A 22,306-nucleotide genomic window follows, 5' to 3' on the forward strand; every position below is an offset into this window, starting at 1 on the left:
TCCACCATTCGTACTATTTACACACAGAGAAAAAGAATCTTGAAAGCTGCTGACGTTACTATTGGTATGATTTGGTAGGTTATTTTTTGGGTCTGGGGAAGCTCAAATTTTTTTCCCCATATAAATTAATGGTAATTGCTTCTTCGCTTTATGCTATTTCAGCTTATGAAAGGTTTCATAGGAACACTCTACTTTCGGATAGCGGGGGAAACCTGTATCTATGTCAGACTGCTGTTGGGTCAGTGTACAACACAATCATGCCCTCAGCTCCAATGAATAAGCTCCAAAACCTGGGACTGGATCCTTGACTTCCTCACCAGAAGATCACAGTCAGTGTGGATCGGCGATAACACCTCCTCGTTGACAATCAACACTGGCACACCTCAAGGATGTATGCTTAGCCCACTGCTTTACTCTCGCCACACCCACAAATGTGTGGCTAGACACAGCTAAAATGCCATCCATAAATTTGCATATGACACAATGATTGTTGGCAGAATTTCAGATGAGCCGTAAAGGAGTGAGATAGATCAGCTAGAGTGGTGTAACAACAACCACCTTGCAGTCAATGTCAATAAGACCAAGGAACTGATTGTGGACTTTGGAAGGGGGAAATTGAAGAAACACACATCAGTCTTCATCGAGGTATCAGCAGTGGAAAGGATGAGCAGTTTCAAATTCCTGGGTGTCAACATCTCTGAAGACCTATCCTGGGCCCAACATATTGATACAATTACAAAGAAGGCACAATAGCAGCTATATTTCATTAACAGTTTTAGGAGACTTGGTATATTGCCAAAGACTCTCACAAAATTCTACAGATGTACTGTGGTGAGCAGTAAAACTGGTTGCATCACCATCTTGTTTGGAGGAACCACTACACAGGATCTGAAAAAGCTGCAGAAAGTTGTAAACTCTGCCTGCTCCATCATGGGTACTAGCCTCCCCAGCATCGAGGGCACCTTCAAATGGCAATGCCTCAAAAAAGCAGCACCCATTATTAAAGATACCCATCATCCAGGACATGACCTCTTCTCATTGCTATCATCAAGGAGGTGGTACAGGAGCCTGAAGACATTGCCATCAGAGTTCTGAATGGGCAATGAACCCATAAACACTACCTCACTTGATTTTGCTCTCTTTTTGTACTACTTTTTTAATATATATTTCCTATTGTAATATATAATTTTTTGTATATTTATGCATTGCAATATACTGGTGCCGCAAAATAACAAATTTCATGACATATGCCAATGATATTAAACCTGGTTCTGATTCATTTCATCATGTATGTCTGATTTTAGACATTTCAGCCTTGAGAAACTCTTTCTATTGAGCATAGCTCTGTAAAAGACATTTGTATCACACAGCTCTGATTACCCTAATGAAAATGCACTAAACTTTCTTATTCTATTTGTTACTATATTTCTTAAAATTGGTAGCATCTTACTGGACACAATGATCATGAGACTTTTATAAGATACAACATTGATATCATTATTCTCAGTTTTTACATTCTACAACTTATTGATGAAATATAGAATTCTATTTACTATTTTTAATGATATTATTGGGATGATATGCTGCTTTTAACATGTGAATCAGAATTTCCAGATTCTCACACTCAGTCTACCATATTTTAAGATCGATTTCCTCAAAATAGTAATTCACATTTACTATAACTGAATTCTATCTTCCAATATTTAGCCCATTCTTTCTCTTATAAATATCTTACTCTAGCATCCCTTGATCTTCTCAATTATTTATTATTCCCACTATTTTGGTATCATCCACAAATATCCTCATTATTCCTTACTGACCTTTAAACAAGTCAAAGCTGGTGGACCCCATTGTGGTTCCTGGTTACCACATCTGCAGCAAATATTGGTTGCTTGAGGAATTTGGGCTCAAAGCTGATGATCTGAAATCTGAGCTTCAAACACTGTAATGCATCAGGAAGGGAGAGCTTTACCTGGTCACTGTGTTTTGGGAGGCAATCACACCCATTAGGTTTACTGCTGATCTAGAAAGGTAATAATCTCTGGATTGTTACCTGAACAATGTGCAAAATGGCACAGGGACAATAGAATTAGAGTAAATGCATTACATAAGAAATGAGTTTGAATTTGTAGGACAAGGTACCAGTATTGGGGAAGAAAGGAACTGTTCTGATGGGATGGATTTGACCTGAACCATGCCAGGACCAGGATCCTGGTGAATTGCATTAATGGGACTGTGGACAGGACTTTAAATATTGGGTGGGGGAGTGTTCTACAGATTGGGAAACTATGGATGAAATAAAACAGAAGAAGAGGTTACAAAAGTCTGCAGAAAAATCAGAAAATAAGACAAAGTTTAGAAAAGAATAAGAATTGGACTTCAGGCAACATGGAGATAATCCTGTATACAGGACTGAAGGTGTTGTTATATTTGAATGCACACGTATACAAAACAAGGCAGATGAGCTTATAATGAATTTAGAAATTAGTTGGTACATGGCTGACAGATCACAACTGGGACCTAAACATTCAAAGACACACATCTTTTTGAAAAGACAGGCTGGTGGACAGTGGAGGGGGTGGTTATGTTGGGAAAAGTACTTGAGTGGGGAACTGAGGTTACTGTTTCAGAGATTTCACTGAGAAGTGATGGAAGCCAAGGTGAGTTTCTAAAAAGTTTCTCCTTCTTTCTTTCTTTATCATTGCATAGAGAAAGTAGAAAAAATGAAACCTAGGGCAGTGGTGTGCCCCTCTTACATGATATAGGAAGTCAGGGGTCCTTTGATGTTCCTGATGACTATACCTACATGAAGTGCATTCAAATGGTGCTCATTACAGACCGTTAGGGAACTGTACGTGGAAATGGATGACCTACAGGTCATTCAGGAAAATAATGGGTTGATTGACGGGAGTTACAGGGAGACAGATACTGTCAGGAGAGGCAAAGGAAACAGGCAGACAGTGCAGAGTGCTCCTGTGGCCATTTTCCTTAATAACAAGTATACCACTTTGGATACCGCTGGTGCGAGCGACAGGTATCTGGCACTGAGTCTGACTCAGTGGTGGTGACAGGAGATTCAATAGTTAGAGGAGTAAACAGTAGATTCCGTGAACGTGAAAGGGACTCCTGGATGGTACGTTGCCTCCCAGGTACCAGGGCCAGGAGTATCTCAGATCTGGTCCACAATATACTTAAGAGGCAGGGTGAGCAGCCAAAGGACCAATGACATTGCAAGAAAAAAGGATAAACATAGAAACATAGAAAGGTCCTGAAGAGTGAATATAGGGAGCTAGGCAAGAAGCTAATAAGCAGAACCTCAATGGCAGTAACTTCTGGCCAACCAACATATGGGAGGGAGGGGAAGGTTGACTCAGACCATGAGAAGCCTGCGTCCGGCATTTTCATGCCTTATGAGGCGCAGATTGGAAGTCTGTGTGGGGCGCCACTCCTCGCATAGTGGCTACAGCAATGTGTGATTAAGTGCCTTGCTCAAGGACACAAACATGCTGCCACAGCTGAGGCTCGAACTAACGACCTTGAGATCACCAGACGATTGTCTTAACCACTTGGTCACGAGCCCACACAATATATGGGAAGTTCAAATAACCCATGACAAATGTTATTTTACACCTTTCTAAAATCTGCTTGCTTATCTGCTTCTTGCAGTCCTAGTAGTTTGTTTTTTTGGGGGGAGAGAGCCTATAGAATACTGCCAATAGAATGATTGCACACTTTCTGTTTCTGATTTCCAACAACACTGACTCAGTAAAAGATCCCTCCACGATGTCCTCTTTCTCTGCAGCTTAACGATGCCACTCCCACTCACCTCTTTTACCTCCATCCTTATTCCTTATGAAAGATCTAAATCCTGAAACATCCAGCAGCCAAGTCCCTGTAATGGCCATAATGTCGTAGTTCCATGTGCTGATCCATATAAGGTTTATCACCCTTATTCTTAATACTTTTCACATTGAAGTAGACACCGCTCAATGATTCACTGACTGCATTTATGCTTTATCCACTGTTTATCCTTCCTCACAGTCTGCACAATGCATCTACTTTTACAGCAACTACTCTATCATCTGATCTAACACTCTGGTTCTCATCCCTCTCCCCACCTAGTTCAAACACTCACAAACAGTTCCAGCAAATCTGCCTGCAAGGATATTGATCATCTCTTCAGTTCAGGTGTAACCCTTCCCTTCTGTGCAGGACATACCTTCCCCAGAAGAGATCCCAATGATCCACAAATCTGAAACCTACTCTCTGCACCAACTCTTCAGCCACGCATTTGACTGCCACATCATTCTATTCTTACCCTTACTAGCATGTGGTGTGGGCAGCAATTCAGAGATAACTAACCTTGAGGACCTGCTTTATAGCTTCTTTTCTAGAAACATAGAAAATCTACAGCGCAATACAGGCCCTTTAGCTCACAATGCTGTGCTGAACATGTACTTACTTTATAAATTACCTAGGGTTATCCATAGTTCTCTATTTTTCTAAGGTCCATGTACCTATCCAAGAGTCTCTTAAAAGGTCCTATTGTATCCGCCTCCACCACCATCTCCCTAAAAAAAACTTACCCATGACATCTCTGTACATACTTCCGTGCACTTTAAAACTATGCCTTCTCATGTTAGCCATTTCAGCCCTGGGAAAAAGCCTCTGACTATCCACATCATCAGTGCCTTTAATCCCTCTATTTTCTCACCTCCTTCTCAAGAATGCTGAAGACTTGATCTGAGATGTCTCTGACCCTAGCACGGGAGGCAACATACTATCTAGGATTCTCATTTTTCTCCACAGAATCTACTGTCTGTTTCCCTAACCAATGTATTACTTTTCTCCCCCCTTCCTTTTCATGCCCGCTCACTGCAAGAAATCCGGCCGCTGTGACTTACCCCTGGTAGGTCGTTCTCTTCCAACAGCATCCAAAGTGGTATACTTGTTATCGAGGGAACGGCCACAGGGGTCAGCTGCAATGGCTACCTAATCCCTTTCCCTCCCCTGACAGTTATCCAGGCACCTGCATCCTGCAATCTCGCTATGACTGCCTCCTCTAACTCCTATCTATAAACCCCCCTGAGCCTTTCATATTTGTGCTCAGTTGTGGAATATATTTCAAATCTACTAAACAAAAGTAACGTGAAGAAACCAAAGAAATTTTAATGCAGAATAATTGCCTGTCTCTACTCAGAAATAATGTGTAATGGAGTGGAGTACTTACTTCCCCAGCTCGCTTTGGAGCTCTGGCAGTGTTAGTGGTGTTGGCTGCACTGCAATAAGGTCCAGTTCATACCAAAATTCTCCTATGAGGGCCGAGTACAAAGTAACACTGCAGATAAGAGAAGATTAGAAATGTAAATTTTCTGCTCATCTAACAAATAGAAATAATTTTTATGGGCATTGTATTGTTATATTTTTGGTGACAGTGTCTGAAATCATCATAATTGTTATCTCACATACAGTAAATTGCCTGGTTATTCCAACATATTTGATATGCAAAGAATCTCTGTATGAATTTCATTATAGTCTTGTCAATAAAACTATTAAGATGATTATTATACTGATCAAACTGTTTTGCAACTAATTTAGCAATAAAGCGCGAGCTGCGTAAGTCTGGAGCCGGAAGCGTAACAACTGCAGTGCCTGCACATGTCTGCCCCACATGTGCCAGGACATTCTGTGCCCGAATTGGCCTGACCAGTTATCTTCGGACACACCACATCCAGTCTCAAAGTGACTAATGGTGTCGAGGTCTTCATCAACGACGATGGACGAACCATGAGCAATAACAAACTGGAAGATTTGAAGGATAAAGGCAGGCTAGCAGTTGTAACATAAATTAAGCAAAATTTTGCAAACTTCATTCATGTACCATAGTGTCATAAGTGGGGTAACAAAAGATAAGCAGTATATATTCAGATTAGGAAACAGAATCTCATGAATACAAACAGTTCTGGGGAGTTGGACACAAACAACCCATTGAAGCAGGAAGAGAAAAGGATAATCATTGTTTAATATGGGTCATTAGCAAATTTGAATTCAACAACAATATCACTCAGAATTTTGAAACGTATGAATTAATCAAGAAGAGGAAATTGGAATGTGTGAAAGAGAATGCACTAAAAAGTTACCAAGTATATACAGTGCCTATAAAAAGTATTCAGCACCCCCCAGAAATTTTCATGTATTATTGTTTTACAACATTGAATCACAGTGGATATAATTTGGCTTTTTTGACACTAGAAAAAGACTTTTATGTCAAAGTGCAGACGGATCTCTGTAAAGTGATCTAAAATAATTACAAACATAAAACTCAAAATAAATGATTGCATAAGTATTCAGCACCTCCCTTAACATGGCACACCAAATTATCACTTGTGCAGTCAATTGGTTTTAGAAGTCACATAATGGAGATCTGTTTTTGGAGACTTGTGTGCAGTCATGGTGTTTCAATTGATTGTAGTAAAAATACACCTGTATCTGGAAGGTCCAACTGCTGGTGGGTCAGTATCCTGGCAAAAAATACACCATGAAGACAAAAGAACACTCCAAGCTACACAAAAGGATATTGAAAAGCACAAGTCAGAAGATGGACACAAAAAAAATTTCTCTGTAACTGAATATTCCTTGGAGTGCAGTTAAGTAAATGGAAAGAATATGGTACAGCTGTAAATCTGCCTAGAGCAGGCCAACCTCAAAAACTGAGTGACCATGCAAGAAGGGGACTAGTGAGGGAGGCCACCAAGAGAGTTATGACAACTTCAGAGGAGTTACAAGCTTCAGTGTCTGAGATGGGAGAGAATGCGTGTACAATTGTTGCCCAACTGCTTCACCAATCACAGCTTTATGGGAGAGTAGCAAAGAGAGCTACTGCTGGGGGATAAAATATTTCACATAAAATGTCAGCTAGAATTTGCCAGAAGGCATTTGAGAGACTCTGAAGTCAGCTGGAAGAAGTTTCAATGGTCTGATGAAACCACAATTGAGCTTTTTGACCATCAGACTAAACACAATGTTTGGCATAAGCCAAACATTGCACATAATCAAAAATGCACCATCCCTACTGTGAAGCACAGTGGTGGCTATATCATGCTGTGGGAATGCTTCACTGCCGTGGGCCCTGAAAAGCTTGTGAAGGTAGAGGATAAAATACAAGGAAATCCTGGAGGAAAACCTAATGCAGCATGCAAGAAAATTGTGACTAGAGAGAGGATGTCTTTTCCAGCAAGACAATGACCTTAAGTATAAAGCCGAAGCTACACAGAAATGGCTTAAAAACAGCAAAGTAAAGGTCCTGGTGTGGCCAAGTCCGAACTCAGACCTCAATCCAATTGAAAATTTGTGACCTGACTTGAAACAGGATGTTCACTCACGAACCCCATGCAATCTGACAGAGCTTGAGCAGTTTTGTAAAGAAGAATGCAGAAAAATTGCAGTGTCTGGATGTGCTAAGCTGATAGAGACCTAACCACACAGACACAAGGCTGTAATTGCTGCCAAAGGTACATTTACTAAATAGTGTCTTGAAAGGGATGAATACTTATGCAGTCAATTATTTTGTGTTTTATATTTATAACTAATTTAGATCATTTTGTAGAAATCTGTTTTCATTTTGACATGAAAGAGTCTTTTTCTGTTATTCAGTATCAAAAAAGCCAAATTAAATCCACTGTGAGTCAATGTTGTAAAATAAGAAAATATGAAAACTTTCAAGGAGGTGAATACTCTTGTTGGCACCGTAGATAAGTGGAATGCCATGCACATGGTTTGCTGAGATTTTCAGAACTCTCATCATAAGCTTGTTAAAATAAATTGGGCAGATTCTCAAAGAAAAGTTAACAGTGTGAATAAAAAGATTGGCCAATGAACTGAAATCAAATTGATAGGGATAACAGATTTTTAAAAAGCATTATAAGCACTTGGTGCTGATCTTAGATTTTCTTTCAGTAAACATAGACGAATTAGACCTAGAACCGTGGTGTACAAAGGCTGTAATAAATCTAGTCAAGAAGAAAAGAAAAGCTTACAAAAGGTTCAGAGAGTTAGGTAATGTTAGGGATCTAGAAGATTATAAGGCTAACAGGCAGGAGTTTAAGAATGAAATTAGGAGAGCCAGAAAGGGCCATGAGAAGGCCTTGGCAGGCAGGATTAAGGAAAACCCCAAGGCATTCTACAAGTATGTGAAGAGCAAGAGGATAAGGCATGAAAGAATAGGACCTATCAGGTGTGACAGTGGGAAAGTGTGTATAGAATCAGAGGAAATAGCAGGGGTACTTTATGAATACTTTACTTCAGTATTCACTATGGAAAAGGATCTTGGTGATTGTAGTGCTGACTTGCAGCAGACTGAAAAGCTTGAGCATGTGGATATTAAGAAAGAGGATGTACTGGAGCTTTTGGAAAGCATCAAGTTGGATAAGTCACCGGGACCGGATGAGATGTACCCCAGGCTACTGTGGGAGGCGAGGGAGGAGAGTGCTGAGCCTCTGGCGATGAGGTTCTGGAGGATTGGAGGTTGCGAATGTTGTTCCTTTATTCAAGAAAGGGAGTAGAGATAGCCCAGGAAATTATAGACCAGTGAGTCTTACTTCAGTGGTTGGTAAGCTGATGGAAAGCTCCTGAGAGGCAGGATTTATGAACATTTGGAGAGGTATAATATGATTAGGAATAGTCAGCATGGCTTTGTCAAGGGCAGGTCGTGCCTTACGAGCCTGATTGAATTTTTTGAGGATGTGACTAAACACATTGGTGAAGGAAGAGCAGTAGATGTAGTGTATATGAATTTCAGCAAGGCATTTGATAAGGTACCCCATGCAAGGCTTATTGAGAAAGTAAGGAGGCATGGGATCTAATGGCACATTGTTTTGTAGATGCAGAACTGGCTTGCCCACAGAAGGCAAAGAGTGGTTGTAGATGGGTCATATTCTGCATGGAGGTCGGTGACCCGTGGTGTGCCTCAGGGATCTGTTCCGGGACCCTTACTCTTCGTGATTTTTATAAATGACCTGGATGAGGAAGTGGAGGGATTGGTTAGTAAGCTTGCTGATGACACAAAGGTTGGGGATGTTGTGGATAGTGTGGAGGGCTGTTAGAGGATGCAGCGGGACATTGATAGGATGCATAACTGAGCTGAGAAGTGGCAGATGGAGTTCAACCCAGACAAGTGTGAAGTGGTTCATTTTGGTAGGTCAACTATGATGGCAGAATATAGTATTAATTGTAAGACTCTTGGCAGTGTAGAGAATCAGAGGGATCTTGGGGTCCAAGTCCATAGGACGCTCAAAGCAGCTGCGCAGGTTGACGCTGTGGTTAAGGAGGCATACAGTGTATTGGCCTTCATTAATCTTGGAACTGAATTTAGGAGCCAAGAGGTAATGTTGCAGCTCTATAGGACCCTGGTCAGACCCCACTTGGAGTACTGTGCTGAGTTCTGGTCATCTCACTACAGGAAGGTTGTGGAAGCCAGAGAAAGGGTGCAGAGGAGATTCACAAGGATTTTGCCTGGATTGGGGAGCATGCCTTATGAGAATAGGTTGAGTGAACTCGGCCTTTCCTCCTTGGAGCGACAGAGGATGACAGACGACCTGATAGAGGTGTATAAGATGATGAGAGGCATTGATCGTGTGGATAGTCAGAGGTTTTTTCCCAGGGCTGAAATGGTTGCCACAAGAAGGCACAAGTTTAAGGTGCTGGGGAGTAGGTACAGAGGTGATGTCGGGGTAAGTTTTTTACTCAGAGAGTGGTGAGAGTGTGGAATGGGCTGCCGGCAATGGTGGTGGAGGGGGTACGATAGGGTTTTTAAGAGACTTTTGGGTAGGTACATGGAGCTTAGAAAAATAGAGGGCTATGGGGAAGTCTAGAAATTTCTAAGGTAGGGACATGTTCAGTACATCTTTGTGGGCTGAAGGGCCTGTATTGTGCTGTAGGTTTTCTATGTTTCTATGTAACACAATATTAACAATTTTGAATATCTCTACATACCACAACTACCATCTTCCCCTTATCCATATATTTAGTCACTTTCTCAAAAATAAATTAGCATATTCTGCCTTTAATACATTTCTAAATGTATATTCTGCATATTCTGCCTTTAATACATTTCTAAATATTTTGCCAAAATGTAAAACCTTTGGAAGAATTGCAAATGTTTGATATACCTTGGCTATTTTATAAACCAACATAAAATCAAATGTCTCTTTTGGCCCAGAAATCATACTCATAAAACTTCAAAAGTGATAGAAGAGGTTTTTTAACTTGCCATATCTATGACTATGTCAAGGTTAGAAATATGTTAATGTCAGTGACATCCTAAGCTGAAGATAATGGTTTAGTTCCTTCTAAATGCAATGTTAAACAAGGAATAAATGTGGCACACAACGGATCATCTCATATCAGTCTTTGTGATCTATTTGGAAGCACATTTATTTTAGAATGGATTCAAGGGTATCCTGTACCTAAATTATTGACATGTCTGGTCTGTAGATCACACGTCCTGCTATTTAGAATCTGTAGCGTGTCCTACTGGAAAACCAGACTGTTATGGAATACTTGTATTTAACTTTATTAGACATTGCTTTAAACTTGAACACAAAAATGGCAATGAGGTATGTAATGTGTTTATTGTGGTTTATTGGAAAATGTGGTCTGAAATTCCACTCATTGTCTTAATGGTATAGGAACAGCTCTTTCAGCACAGCCAGTCCAAACTGTCACCTCTGTTCCATTGCCTTCTCTTTTCACATCTCTCCTCATGCAAATCTATCAGCACAGTTATTCATTGCAAACACTCCTTCAGAATTCCCCGTTGAATTTTTTGGTGAGGAATTTTTAAAATTATAATCAGCAGTTATGCTTTTTCCACAGGTGGAAACATTCTTTCTGTATAAACTCTGTTAAAGTCTTTCATCTTTTTAAAGACCAGAAACAGATTTGTTTTGAAGCTAAGGAAATCAAGAAAAATGGGGGTAGGTACAGAAAAATGGCTTTGAGGTAAAAAAAAATCTACTAAGATCTCATTTAATGGCAGAACAGCTGTGGAAGGGCTATTTCTGCTTCAACTTCTTTTTTGTCACAATTTAATCTTCTGTTCTCAAGGGAAAAATAAATTTAATTTATTCATCCTTTCCTGACATGAATGTCTCTACATTTTTGGCATCAAAGTTCAAAGTAAATTTATTATCAAAATACACTTATGTCACTAATGAGACTAATTTTCTTGTGGGCATACTGACTAAATCCAATAACCATAATAGAATCAATAAGACCGCACCAAGTGGGCAGACAACTAGTATGCAAAGACAACAAACTGTGCAAATAATAAAAGGAAAAAATGAATATTAATAATAAATAAATAAGCAATATATATTGAGAATGTGAGATTAGGAGTCCTTGAAAGTGAGTCGAAAGGCTGTGGGAACATTTCACTAATGGAGCAAGTGAAGTTGAGTAAAGTTATCCCCTGTGGATCAGGAGCCTGATGGTTGAGGGACAGTATCTGATTTTGACCCTGGTGATGTGAGTCCTGAGGCCCCTGTACCACCTTCCTAACAGCAGCAGGGAGAAGAGAGCATGTAAGGTATTAAAAAAATTACAAGTAACAAGGAAATAATAATAGTGCAAAAGAGGAATCGTGAAGTAGTGTCTATTTTGTTCATGGACCATCAGAAATTTGATTGTGCAGAGGAAGAAGCTGTTGCTAAAACACTGACTGTGTCCTCAGGCTCAAGATTCAGTACCCCCACTCTGATGGTAGTAACGAGAAAAATGTTATTCCGAATGGTGAAGTCCCTTAATGATGGATGCCATCTTCTTGAGGCAACCTTTTTGAAAATGTCACTGATGCTAGGGAGGCTTGTGCCTGTGATAGAGCTGGCCGAGTCTATAACACACTGCAGCCTCTTTTGATCCTGTGCATTGGAACATCCATGCCAACAAACCTTAAAAGATGATTAGGGTTGAAATTAAATATTGCCTTTGCCTGTGGCTTCCACATTCTATGACAGTGTACATTTTTAAAAAATCTATCCTGTTTAGGGTGCTTATTTAATGGGTTGATTCTTAAAAAGATAAGAGTAATGCAGTGCCCCTTACCCAGGGCTGTGATCTTCTACTTCATGGCTGTGAAACGCAAAAAAATCCAATGCTGAACCTTAAGGTATCTACAACACCTTGTCAGTTTGTTAGAGAAAGTGAAGCAGTGATAGACAGGAGCTACGGGGAGGTAGTCACCCCAAGGATACAGGAGACAGATAAAGGGGTGACTGTCAGGAGAGGGAAGGGAGAATGTCAAATGGTGGAGAGCACCCTGTGGTCGTCCCTCTCAACAATAAGTACTCCATTTTGAGTACTGTTGGGGGAGAATGACCTAACTGGAGGAAGAAACAGCGGCCGTGCCTCTGGTACTGAGTCTGGCCCTGTAGCTCAGGGTAGAGAACTGAAGAGGATGGCAACAATAATCGGGGACTCTATAGTCAGGGGGACAGATAGGTGAATCTATGGACAAGAAAAGGAAACATGAATAGCAGCTTGTCTCCCAGGTGCCAGGGCCTGCTATGTTTCTGAACGCATCCACAATATCTTGAAATGGGAGGGTGAGCAGCCAGAAGTACATATTGGTACCAAAGGCATAGGTAGAAAAAGGAGGTCTTGAAAAAAGAATACAGGGAGTTAGGAAGGAAGCTGAGAAGCAGGACCTCAAGGGTAGTAACCTCGGAACTGCTGTCTGTGCCATGTGACAGAGAGGATAGGAATAGAATGAGCTGGCAGATAAATGTGTTGCTGAAGAATTGGAGCAGGGGGCAATGATTCTGATTTCTGAATAATTGGGACCTCTACAAAAGGAATGGGTTGGACTTGAATCTGAGGGGGACCAATATTCTTGTGGGCAGGTTTACTAGAGCTGTTGGGAGTGATTTAAGCTAAAATGGCAAGGTGATGGGAAGCAGTATGATGGAGCTGAAGATGAGCCAGCACGTTCACAAATATATGATAGATGTAACATGAATGTAAGGAAGGACAAGCCAATGATTGGGTACAACTGCAGACAGAGCAAAGAGATAAGTTGTACCACAGAGGCAAAATTCTTAAGGGCAAAGAATACAGGACCGAAGGAGGTGTATTTAAATGTGCGTAGCATTCAGAATAAGCTAGACGAACTTGTGCTACAATTAGAAATTGATAGGTATGGCATTGTGGGTATCATTGAGTTATGGCTGAAAGAAGGCCATAGTTGGGAGTTTAACATCAAAAGATATACTTTGCATCAAAAGGACAGGCAGGAAGGCACAGGCAGTGGTGTGGTTCTGAAGGTAAGAGATGGAATTACATCTTTAGAAAGAGGTAGCATAGGGTCAGAGAATGTAGAATCTTTGTGGGTGGAGTTAAAAAATTGCAAGGGTGAAACCATTAAGGGAATCATATATAGGGCTCCAAATAGTAGCCAAGACGTGGGGTTGAGATTGCAAAGGGAGCTGGATAAGATAAGGGTAATGATACAATTGTAATGGGGGGCATCAATATGCAAGGGGATTGGGAAAAACAGTCTGGTGTTGGAACACAAGACAGGGAATTTGTTGAATGCCTATGAAATGCCTTTAAAGAGCAGTTTATGCTTGAGTTTACTCGAGAAAAGGCTATCGTAGATTGGGTGTTGTGTAATAACCTAGATCTTGTTAGAGAGTTTATTGTAAAGGAACCCTTAAGAGACAGTGATCATAATATGATTGATTTCATACCGCAGTTTGAGAGGGAGAAGCATAAGTCACATGTATCAGTATCGCAATGGAATAAAGCTAATGAGAGGGGAGCTGGCCCAGGAGGAGGATACTGGCGTAGATGATGGCAGAACAGAGATGGCTGAAGTTTCTGAGAGTAGTTCACAAGGCACAGGATAGATATGTCCCACAGAAGATGTAGTTCTCAAATGGCAGGGGTAGGCAACCGTGGCTAACAAGGAAAGTTAAGGACAGCATAAAAGCCAAGGAAAGGGCATACAAGGTAGCAAAAGTGAGTGGGAAGTTGGATGATTAGGAAGCTTTTAAAATCCAACAAAAGAGAAAAGATGAAATATGAGGTCAACTAGACAATAATAAAAAGCAGGATACCAAAAGTTTTTTTCAGTTATATAAAGAGTAAAAGGGAGGTGAGAGTTGCTGGTGAGGTAGTAATGGGGGACAAAGAAATGGCAGATGAACTTAGTGGGTACCTTGCGTCTGTCTTCACTGTAAAGCAGGGGTCCCCAACCTTTTTTGCACCACAGACCGGTTTAATATTGACAATATTTTTGCGGACCGGCCGAGGGGGCGGGGGGGAGGGTGTGTTAATCACGACCGGAATGTAGGTGATAAGTCAACTATAAGTCACTTACAAGTGGCTAATACACTCAATTTCATTTCTAAAAGAGTTTATCTAACGAATTTAATATTAAACACACAGCGCATATTTTCCTCGCATGAACATATAAAATCATTGCAACACACTAATATCGCTGAATCAGTGGAAGCCCTGGGCTTATTTCCCTGCAACAACACGGTCCCATCGAGGGGTGATGGGAGACAGCAATACTCGAAGGGGGTTCCTTATGTCCAGTCTATTCCGCAATTTAGTTTTCATTGCATTCATTGCAGAAAATCCTGCTTCGCAGAGATATGATGTTGGAAATGGAAGTAACGTTTTCAGTGCTTTCGTGGCTATCTCAGGATATTCAGCCTTGACTTTAATCCAGAATGCTGGCAGAGATGTTATGTCAAACATACTTTTCAGCCCACCGTCATTTGCAAGCTCGAGGAGTTGATCTTCTTCCTGCGCTGACATGGATGATTCACCGGGGACATACACAAATGGGTCACAGACCCATTCCTTTGCACGTCTTGGGTCATTTGTGGTTGGAAAGTAACACTCGAATTCTGTCGACAGTGAAGATAGGTGATTGCGCACCAGCTGGGAGAAGGACGGTGCAGCTTCAGTCTCTCCCAAAATCCCAGCAAATGTTGGGAACATGTCAAATATGCCCCTGTCCACTCGCCGTCCTCACAGTTCCAGTTTGGCTTTGAAAGCAGACACTTTATCTGCCAACTTGAAGACAGTTGTCAATCTCCCCTGAAGTGATAAATTGAGTTCATTGAGCAAGTTGAAGATGTCACACAGATAAGCGAGTTTTACTATCCACTCCTTGTCACTGAATTATGCTGCCAGTGGTGACTTCTTCCTGAAAGAAATCTCTGTAACTGCTCTCTTAACTCAAAAACCCTGGCCAGGACTCTCCTCCTTGATAGCCACCTGACTGTGGTAGCTGAAAGAGAAACCTGTGCCATCTTGTCAGCTGCAGCTTCTCCCAACAGTTCACAGCATATGTCCTTGGCAGCAGGCAGAATCAATTCTTCACCAACAGTGAAAGGCTTCTTAGCCTTAGCAATACGGCTAGCCACTAAGTACGATGCTCTCACAGCATCAGCATTTGTGGAGGTACTGGCTCTCAGCACTTGCTTCTGTCCCGCTTGCTCATGTTTTTTCCTCTCAAAAAACTCAACGAGTTTGTCTTTGAGTGCAGGGTGCTTGAACTCAAGGTGCCGAAGCAGTTTTGAGGGGTTCATTGCCTCATTAGACAGCTTGTCTCCACATATCACACATAGGGTGCTTGGAGCGTGCGAGTCACCAGTCGCAATTAAGCCATATTTTATGTATGACTCGTCGTATTTTCTGTTGAAGGAAGCTTTCATTTTTTTTGTAGTCTTGGCCTCAGCTGTCTCTGCGTTTTCATCATCATTAGGCCATTTATGTCCCCTACCACCTCTTCCAAAGAAACTCTCAAGCAACGTTTGTTTTTTACTCATCGAGTAGTTGTAGGTTAATGACCAACTGATGACCTCATGTGCGTTCAAGTTCAACAGTGGGCGTGACAGAGAATGAGGAAAGGTGCAGCTGACTCATATCGTTTCATATCACCCAATCATATCGTTTCCTTGCGGCCCAGTACCGGTCCGCAGCCCGGTAGTTGGGGACCACTACTGTAAGGACACTAGCAGTGTTCCAGAGGTCCGAGAGTGTCAGGGAGCTGCAGTGAGTGCCATTGCTATTACAAAGGAAAAAGTGCTAGGCAAACTCAAAGGTCTTAAGGTGGATATGTCATCGGGACCAAATGAACTACATCCCAGAGTCCTAAGAGAGATTGCTGAAGAGTTAACAGATACATTGGTCATGATCGTTTCAAAATCACTTGATTCTGGCATGGACCTGGAGAACTAGAAGATTGCAAATGTCACTCCACCCTTTAAGAAGGCAGGAAGGCAAAAGAAAGGAAATTATAGGTCACTTAACCTCGCCTCAGTGGTTGAGAAAGTGTTGAAGTCTATTATTAAGGATGAGGTTTCAGGGTACTTAGAGGCTCATAATAAACTAAGTCAAAGTCAGCATGGTTTCTGTGAAGGGAAATCTTGCCTGACAAAACAGTTAGAGTTCTTCGAGAAAGTAACAAGCAGGGTGGACAAAGGACAGGCAGCGTATGTCACTTACTTGCATTTTCAGAATTCATTTAATAAGGCGCCACACATGAGGCTGCTTAGCAAGATAAAATCCTATGGCATTACAGGAAAGATACTGGCATGGAAAGAGGAATGGTTGATATGCAGGAGGCAGTGAGTGGCCTTTTGTGGTTGGCTCCAGTGACTAGTGGTGTTCCTCAGGGGTCAGTATTAGAACCACTACTTCTCACATTGTTTGTCAATGATTCGGATAATGGAATTGATGGCTTTATGGCAAAGTTGTGGATGATACGAAGAAAGGTGGAGGGTTAGCTAGTGCCAGGAAGCAATGAGATTGCAGCAAGACTTAGACAAATAGCAAGAATGGGCGAAAAAGTGGCAGATGGAATACAGTGCTGGGAAATGTATGATAATGCATTTTGGTAAAAAGAACAATATTATGGACTAATATCTAAGTGGGGAGAAGGTTCAAACATAAGAGGTGCAGAGGGACTCAGTAGTCCTCAAGAAAGACTCCCAGAAGTTTAATTTATAGGTTGAGTCTGTGGTAAATAAGGCAATACAATGTTGGTATTTATTTCAAGGGGAATAGAATATAAAAACAACGAGGTACCGCTGAGCCTTTATAAGACACTAGTGAGGCTGCACTTGGGAGTATTGTCAACAGTTTTGGGCCCCGTATTTCAGAAAGGATGTGTTGTTGTTGGAGAGATCCAGAGGAGGCTCATGAGGATGATTCTGGGAATGAATGGGTTAACATATGAGGAGTATTTGGCAGCTTTGTGCCTGCACTCACTGGAACTTAGAAGAATGCATGGGGGTCTCATTGAAAGCTACCAAATGTTGAAAGGACTAGACAGGGTGGATGTGGAGAGGATGTTTCTAATGGTGTGGGTATCCAGAACTAGAGGGAACAGCCTCAAAATTGAGGGACAACCTTTAGAACAGAGATATGGAGGGATTTTTTAGCCAGAAAGAAGTGAATCTGTGGAATGCTCTGCCACAGACTGCAGTGAAGGCTACGTCCATGGGTATATTTAAAGCGGAAGTTGATCATTTCCTGATCAGTCAGGGCATCAAAGGATATGGCGAGAAGGCACGTGTATGAGATTGAGTGGGATCCAGGATCAGTCATGATGGAATAGTGGAGAAGACTTAATGGACTGAACGGCCTAATTTGGCTCTTATGTCTTATGGTCTTATAGTCTTAACACATTAAATAATTTTCATGTGATTGAAGTAAAAAAATTGTCATAGAGATAGCTAAACGTCCTACAATACTTGACCATCAGACTTCCCACTTCCATTTCTGATAGTATTCTGCATATGTTAATAATTTCTTGGCTGCACCTGCTCCAGTTATTTCCCATCTCTACCTCACAGCCTTGAGTGGGGGGTAAATTAATATGTAGTGTTTGAAATATTTATGAAAATTTGTCATCCAGGTTCTTGTAATGTTAATGTTCAGAAGTAACTGCAAGTTGTCAGCGAGTGGGTGGTGTAGGAGGAAGTGCTTCCACTGTGAAATCAATTTACAGAACAGTTAAATACAATCTATGTGTAGCCATATGGCAGCAGAATGTTGCTGTATCTGTTCTAAGCCAGAAGTAAGTGTTAATTGTGTGATTGTCAGCAGAGGAGATGTGCTATAATATTACGTAGTGACTGAATCAGATGAAGAATGGGAGTGAAAGATTAAAACTGCTGCTAAGAATGTGTGGTGTTGCTGACCACTTCATGCGAAGTTTTGCTGAGAGAAATTAACAAGTGAAAGTAGCATTCAGTGTCCTGATCAATTGCTTAGTCATATCTTATTTTCATCACCTATTCAATACCAAATAATAATAAAGAGAATTGGAAATGGTCAGCAGATCTGGCAGCATCTGTAGTCAGAAAATCAGATTTAGTGTTTCAGTCAATTTTCATTTATCATAACTCTCCACAGCTACTGATGGAACCTGCTATTTCCAGTATTTTCTGTTTTTAATTTCAGTTTTCAACAATGGCAATCTTTTTCTCTTTTATTTATCCATTAAACACTCATTGAAAATGCTAATCCACCAAGTCTTTGGTACAGAGTAAGGGGCATCAGAAACCAACTCTTACTAAGATGCTTAAATATGGTTTATTTTAGTACTACCTATATGACTATTTCATAGGTGTCAAATTAATAACGTATCTTTGGTGCTGCATGCACATGCACAATTGGATAGGCATCATGTCTGACTTCCTTAATATCACCCTTGTGAAATCCTCACCAACAACATCCTAAGGGTTATCTTTGATCAGAAATTCAACTGAACAAAGTACACATATAGGTGGCTTCAGGAGCAAGTCAGAGGCTGGGTTTTCTATGGCAGGAGAACCAGTCCATGACCCCCTAAAGCCTTAGTAACATATACAAAGTAGGAACTCAACAGAATACATACACTCCACGTACTTGCATTAGTGCACCACTATCAACTTTTTTGAACAATCTAGGTCAAAGCAGCCCACTTGCCTGACTGTCCATCATCTACCACCGCCCCACTTACCTCTGATGTTCCCTGCCTGCAGTGAGTGTTAGCTGCAAAATGCTAATCCAGACTAATGCAACAGCTCCTCCTAAACTCACAACTTCTAGCACAGACAAAGACCAGGCAACGGATGTATGGGAATACCTTCACCTTCATATTTCCTCTAGGTTGTACACAATCATGACAGAACTAAATAACATATAAAACTTGTTCTTCATCTTTTGCTATGTCTAAATTCTGGAACTTCATACCCTACAGCACTGGAAAGTGTCTTCACCAGAAGTACAACGGTCATTCAAGAAAGCCGATCAACACCTTCTCAAGGGCAATTAGTGGTTGGGGCAATAAATGCTGGCAAATGCCCAGTCCCTAAAAATCCACATATATAGCAAGTTTAATAATCATAAGTATGCTATTTACTGCTATAATAGGATAAACAAATGACAATTCAAATACACATTCTCCTTTAATACAAGAAATTTGTCATCACAGCTGTTCATATGCATTGTCTAAATATTATTCTACTCACTTGGAAGAGAGTGGGTATCATGAGATGACTATTTGTTCTTGCACCACAAATTGCTCTGCCATCTTATGTAACTAAAATGGCTTTGTTTTCAAAGCGACTTATTCTACTATTTACTGCAGTTCTGCAGATAGTGTTTGAAAGTGGTCATCCTCAAGATGTTATTCGCATGTGACAGAGAGGAGAAAGAACTTACATCTGGCATGCGGCTATACTGTGGAATCATATTGGACATTTCATCTTTGTCCCCACTGAGCAATGGTTCAATGCTAGAAAAGTTACTCGAAACTTCATGGAAGAATCTGAACAGACGTGGATTGCTACAGCTTTCAGTGATAGCAAGTTGCATATCTTTTATGTTACAATCAAGGCACTTACACCATCTCATTATTGGTATAAGGAAAATTAATGCAGTTCCTCCTGAAAGGAAGAATGAAAGATTACCCAGAAGTGAAAAGTACAATAATGAAAAATCAGCATGGATTGCAAACGGGAGAAGATTACTTGACCAGCCTAACTAAGTTTTTTGAGGAAATAACATAGAAACTATGGTAACACATGGTGACTATAATTTATCTAGATTTTCACTAAGTTTGTTGATATGCTTAACCCATAATAAATAACTGAATGTCAGGGTATGTTGAACCAGGACATAAGTAAGAGAATTAATCACCAATTGGCTTCTAGATTTAAAGTGGAGAGTGAAAGTAATGAATGGTTATTGAAAAAAGTGATCATTTTTTTGAATAATTTTATCTTTGAAATCAAAAACATTTCTGAAGTTGCATATAATACCAATTTTTGATGTGCTGGAGTTTGGTATGGAAACACCAATGCCCTTGAGTGGAAAATCCTACAATAAGTAGTGGGTGCAGCCCAGTCCATCATGGGCAAAGCCCTCCCCTTTATTGAACACATCTACATGAAACACTGTCGGAGGAAAGTAGCACCCATCATCAGGGACCCCCACTACCTTGGACGTGCTCTCTTCTCACTGCTGCCATCAGGAAGAACATACTGGAGCATCAGGACTCACACCACCAGGTCCAGCAGCAGATATTACCCATCAACCATCAGACTCTTGAACCAAAGGGGATAACTTCACTCAACTTCACTTGTCCCATCACTGAAGTGTTCCCACAACCTATGGAGATCACTTACAGGGATTGTTTGTCTGATGGTCTCAATATTTTTTTTCTTTTTGTATTTGCACAGTTTCTTGTCTTTTGCACATTAGTTGAACACTCAAGTTGGTGTGGATTTTCATTGATACTGTTACGGTTATTATTCTATAGATTATTGAGTATGCCCACAAGAAAATCAATCTCAGGGTTGTATACAGTGACATATATGTACGTTAATAAATTTACTTTGAACTTTGATTTTAAACCATCCTCTACATCTGCTGCTATCCATGTAATGAAATTACACACTCTAAGAATAACAAACCAGCATCAGACTTCCAGCTGAGTACAGTAATTGAGATGTGGTAAAGCTCCTATGCACCTACTCCCTACGTCTTCTTGGTTTAGGCGAGTTCTTGAGAAAACATTGAAGATTTGATGCAAATACTTAGCAGCAATGCTGGAGGTAATGAATGTTTAAAATGGTGCATTCAATCTTAACATAATTGTTGGAAATTAAGGACACAGAATGAAGCAATGCAACACAAATAAGAGCTATTCAGCTCTTGGTCCTTAGTCCTGCAAGTTTCAGAGTATTCCATAGATTTTTTTAAGTATGTTCAGGTTTCAGTCTTGGTAAGTTCCATTCCCCCACTATTCTGAGTGAAAATAATTTTCCTCAATTCCTGTGAAATCCTTTGATTCACTGGAATCTTTGTCCCACGCTTAATAACTTCTCCACTAAAGGAAATTAATCCTTCCTATTGACCTTATTTTAAGTCTCCTCAGCCTCCTTTCTTTTGAAGAAAATAGACTCAGCCTCAGCAATGTTTTCTCTTTACTACCTACACCTTGTCCACTGCCTGCACCTTCTGTTTCTGACATTCTATACTCTGTGTCCTAACATTTGCTTTCCTCTCGTACTAAATAGGTGTATTTGTGTATGGAATAACCTGTTTGGATGATGTGCAAATATTTTCATTGCATCTCGGTACATGTGACCAATAAATCAACAATTAACAAAATTTCTCTAGCCTTGGCCACATCATCACAGGTTCTTTCAGATATTGTCTCTTTTTGTGGCTTGCGGCATATCGGGTAACATTTTTTTGCTGTTTCCATAGTACTTTGACTTTTTTTTATGAGGCCGAGTTGTTAGCTCAATGCTCAAGCCAGCATGGATGCAAAGCGTGCAAGGAGCCGGCAGGATTCGAACATGGAAACATTTGCCTCAACGTCAGGTGCTGATACCATTACACCACTGGCCGACTAAGGTTCCTTCTGTACCCACCCCCTACCACCCAAAGCTTTCACATACTTGTGGCATTGTGATGACAAAATCTGTGTGCAGTACCACAACAGTGGGATCAAGTGGTGTTTTATGTAGTTCAGTCTCATGCTCCTGATTTAGGATATTGATGCCACCACATCTTGAATATTGTGAGCAATTTTGATCATTGTACAATAGGAAGCTAGAGACAATGAAGAAACATTTACAAAGATGGTACTGGGACTGGAGGACTTTAGTTATGAAGAAAGACTAAATAGGCTGGGTCTGGTTTCCCTGGAATTGATGAAGCTTGATGGTGACCATGCTAAGGTTTATAAATCCATGAGGGACATACTGTAGATAAAGTGGATGGTAACAGTCTT

At 40.7% G+C, this 22,306-nt stretch overlaps 1 protein-coding gene across 1 annotated transcript in view; it reads right to left on the minus strand.

The window, feature by feature from the left end:
- LOC140199082 (cilia- and flagella-associated protein 47-like) overlaps positions 1 to 22,306 on the minus strand; it is a 697,686-nt gene that overhangs the window by 186,754 nt on the left and 488,626 nt on the right. Inside the window, exon 53 of the mRNA XM_072260570.1 lies at positions 5,231 to 5,338. Coding sequence (XP_072116671.1) covers positions 5,231 to 5,338 — 108 coding nt within the window. The remainder of the gene's footprint in view (positions 1 to 5,230; positions 5,339 to 22,306) is intronic.

Source organism: Mobula birostris, chromosome 6 (genome assembly GCF_030028105.1).
Source record: "Mobula birostris isolate sMobBir1 chromosome 6, sMobBir1.hap1, whole genome shotgun sequence".
Classification (NCBI taxonomy): Eukaryota; Metazoa; Chordata; class Chondrichthyes; order Myliobatiformes; family Myliobatidae; genus Mobula; species Mobula birostris.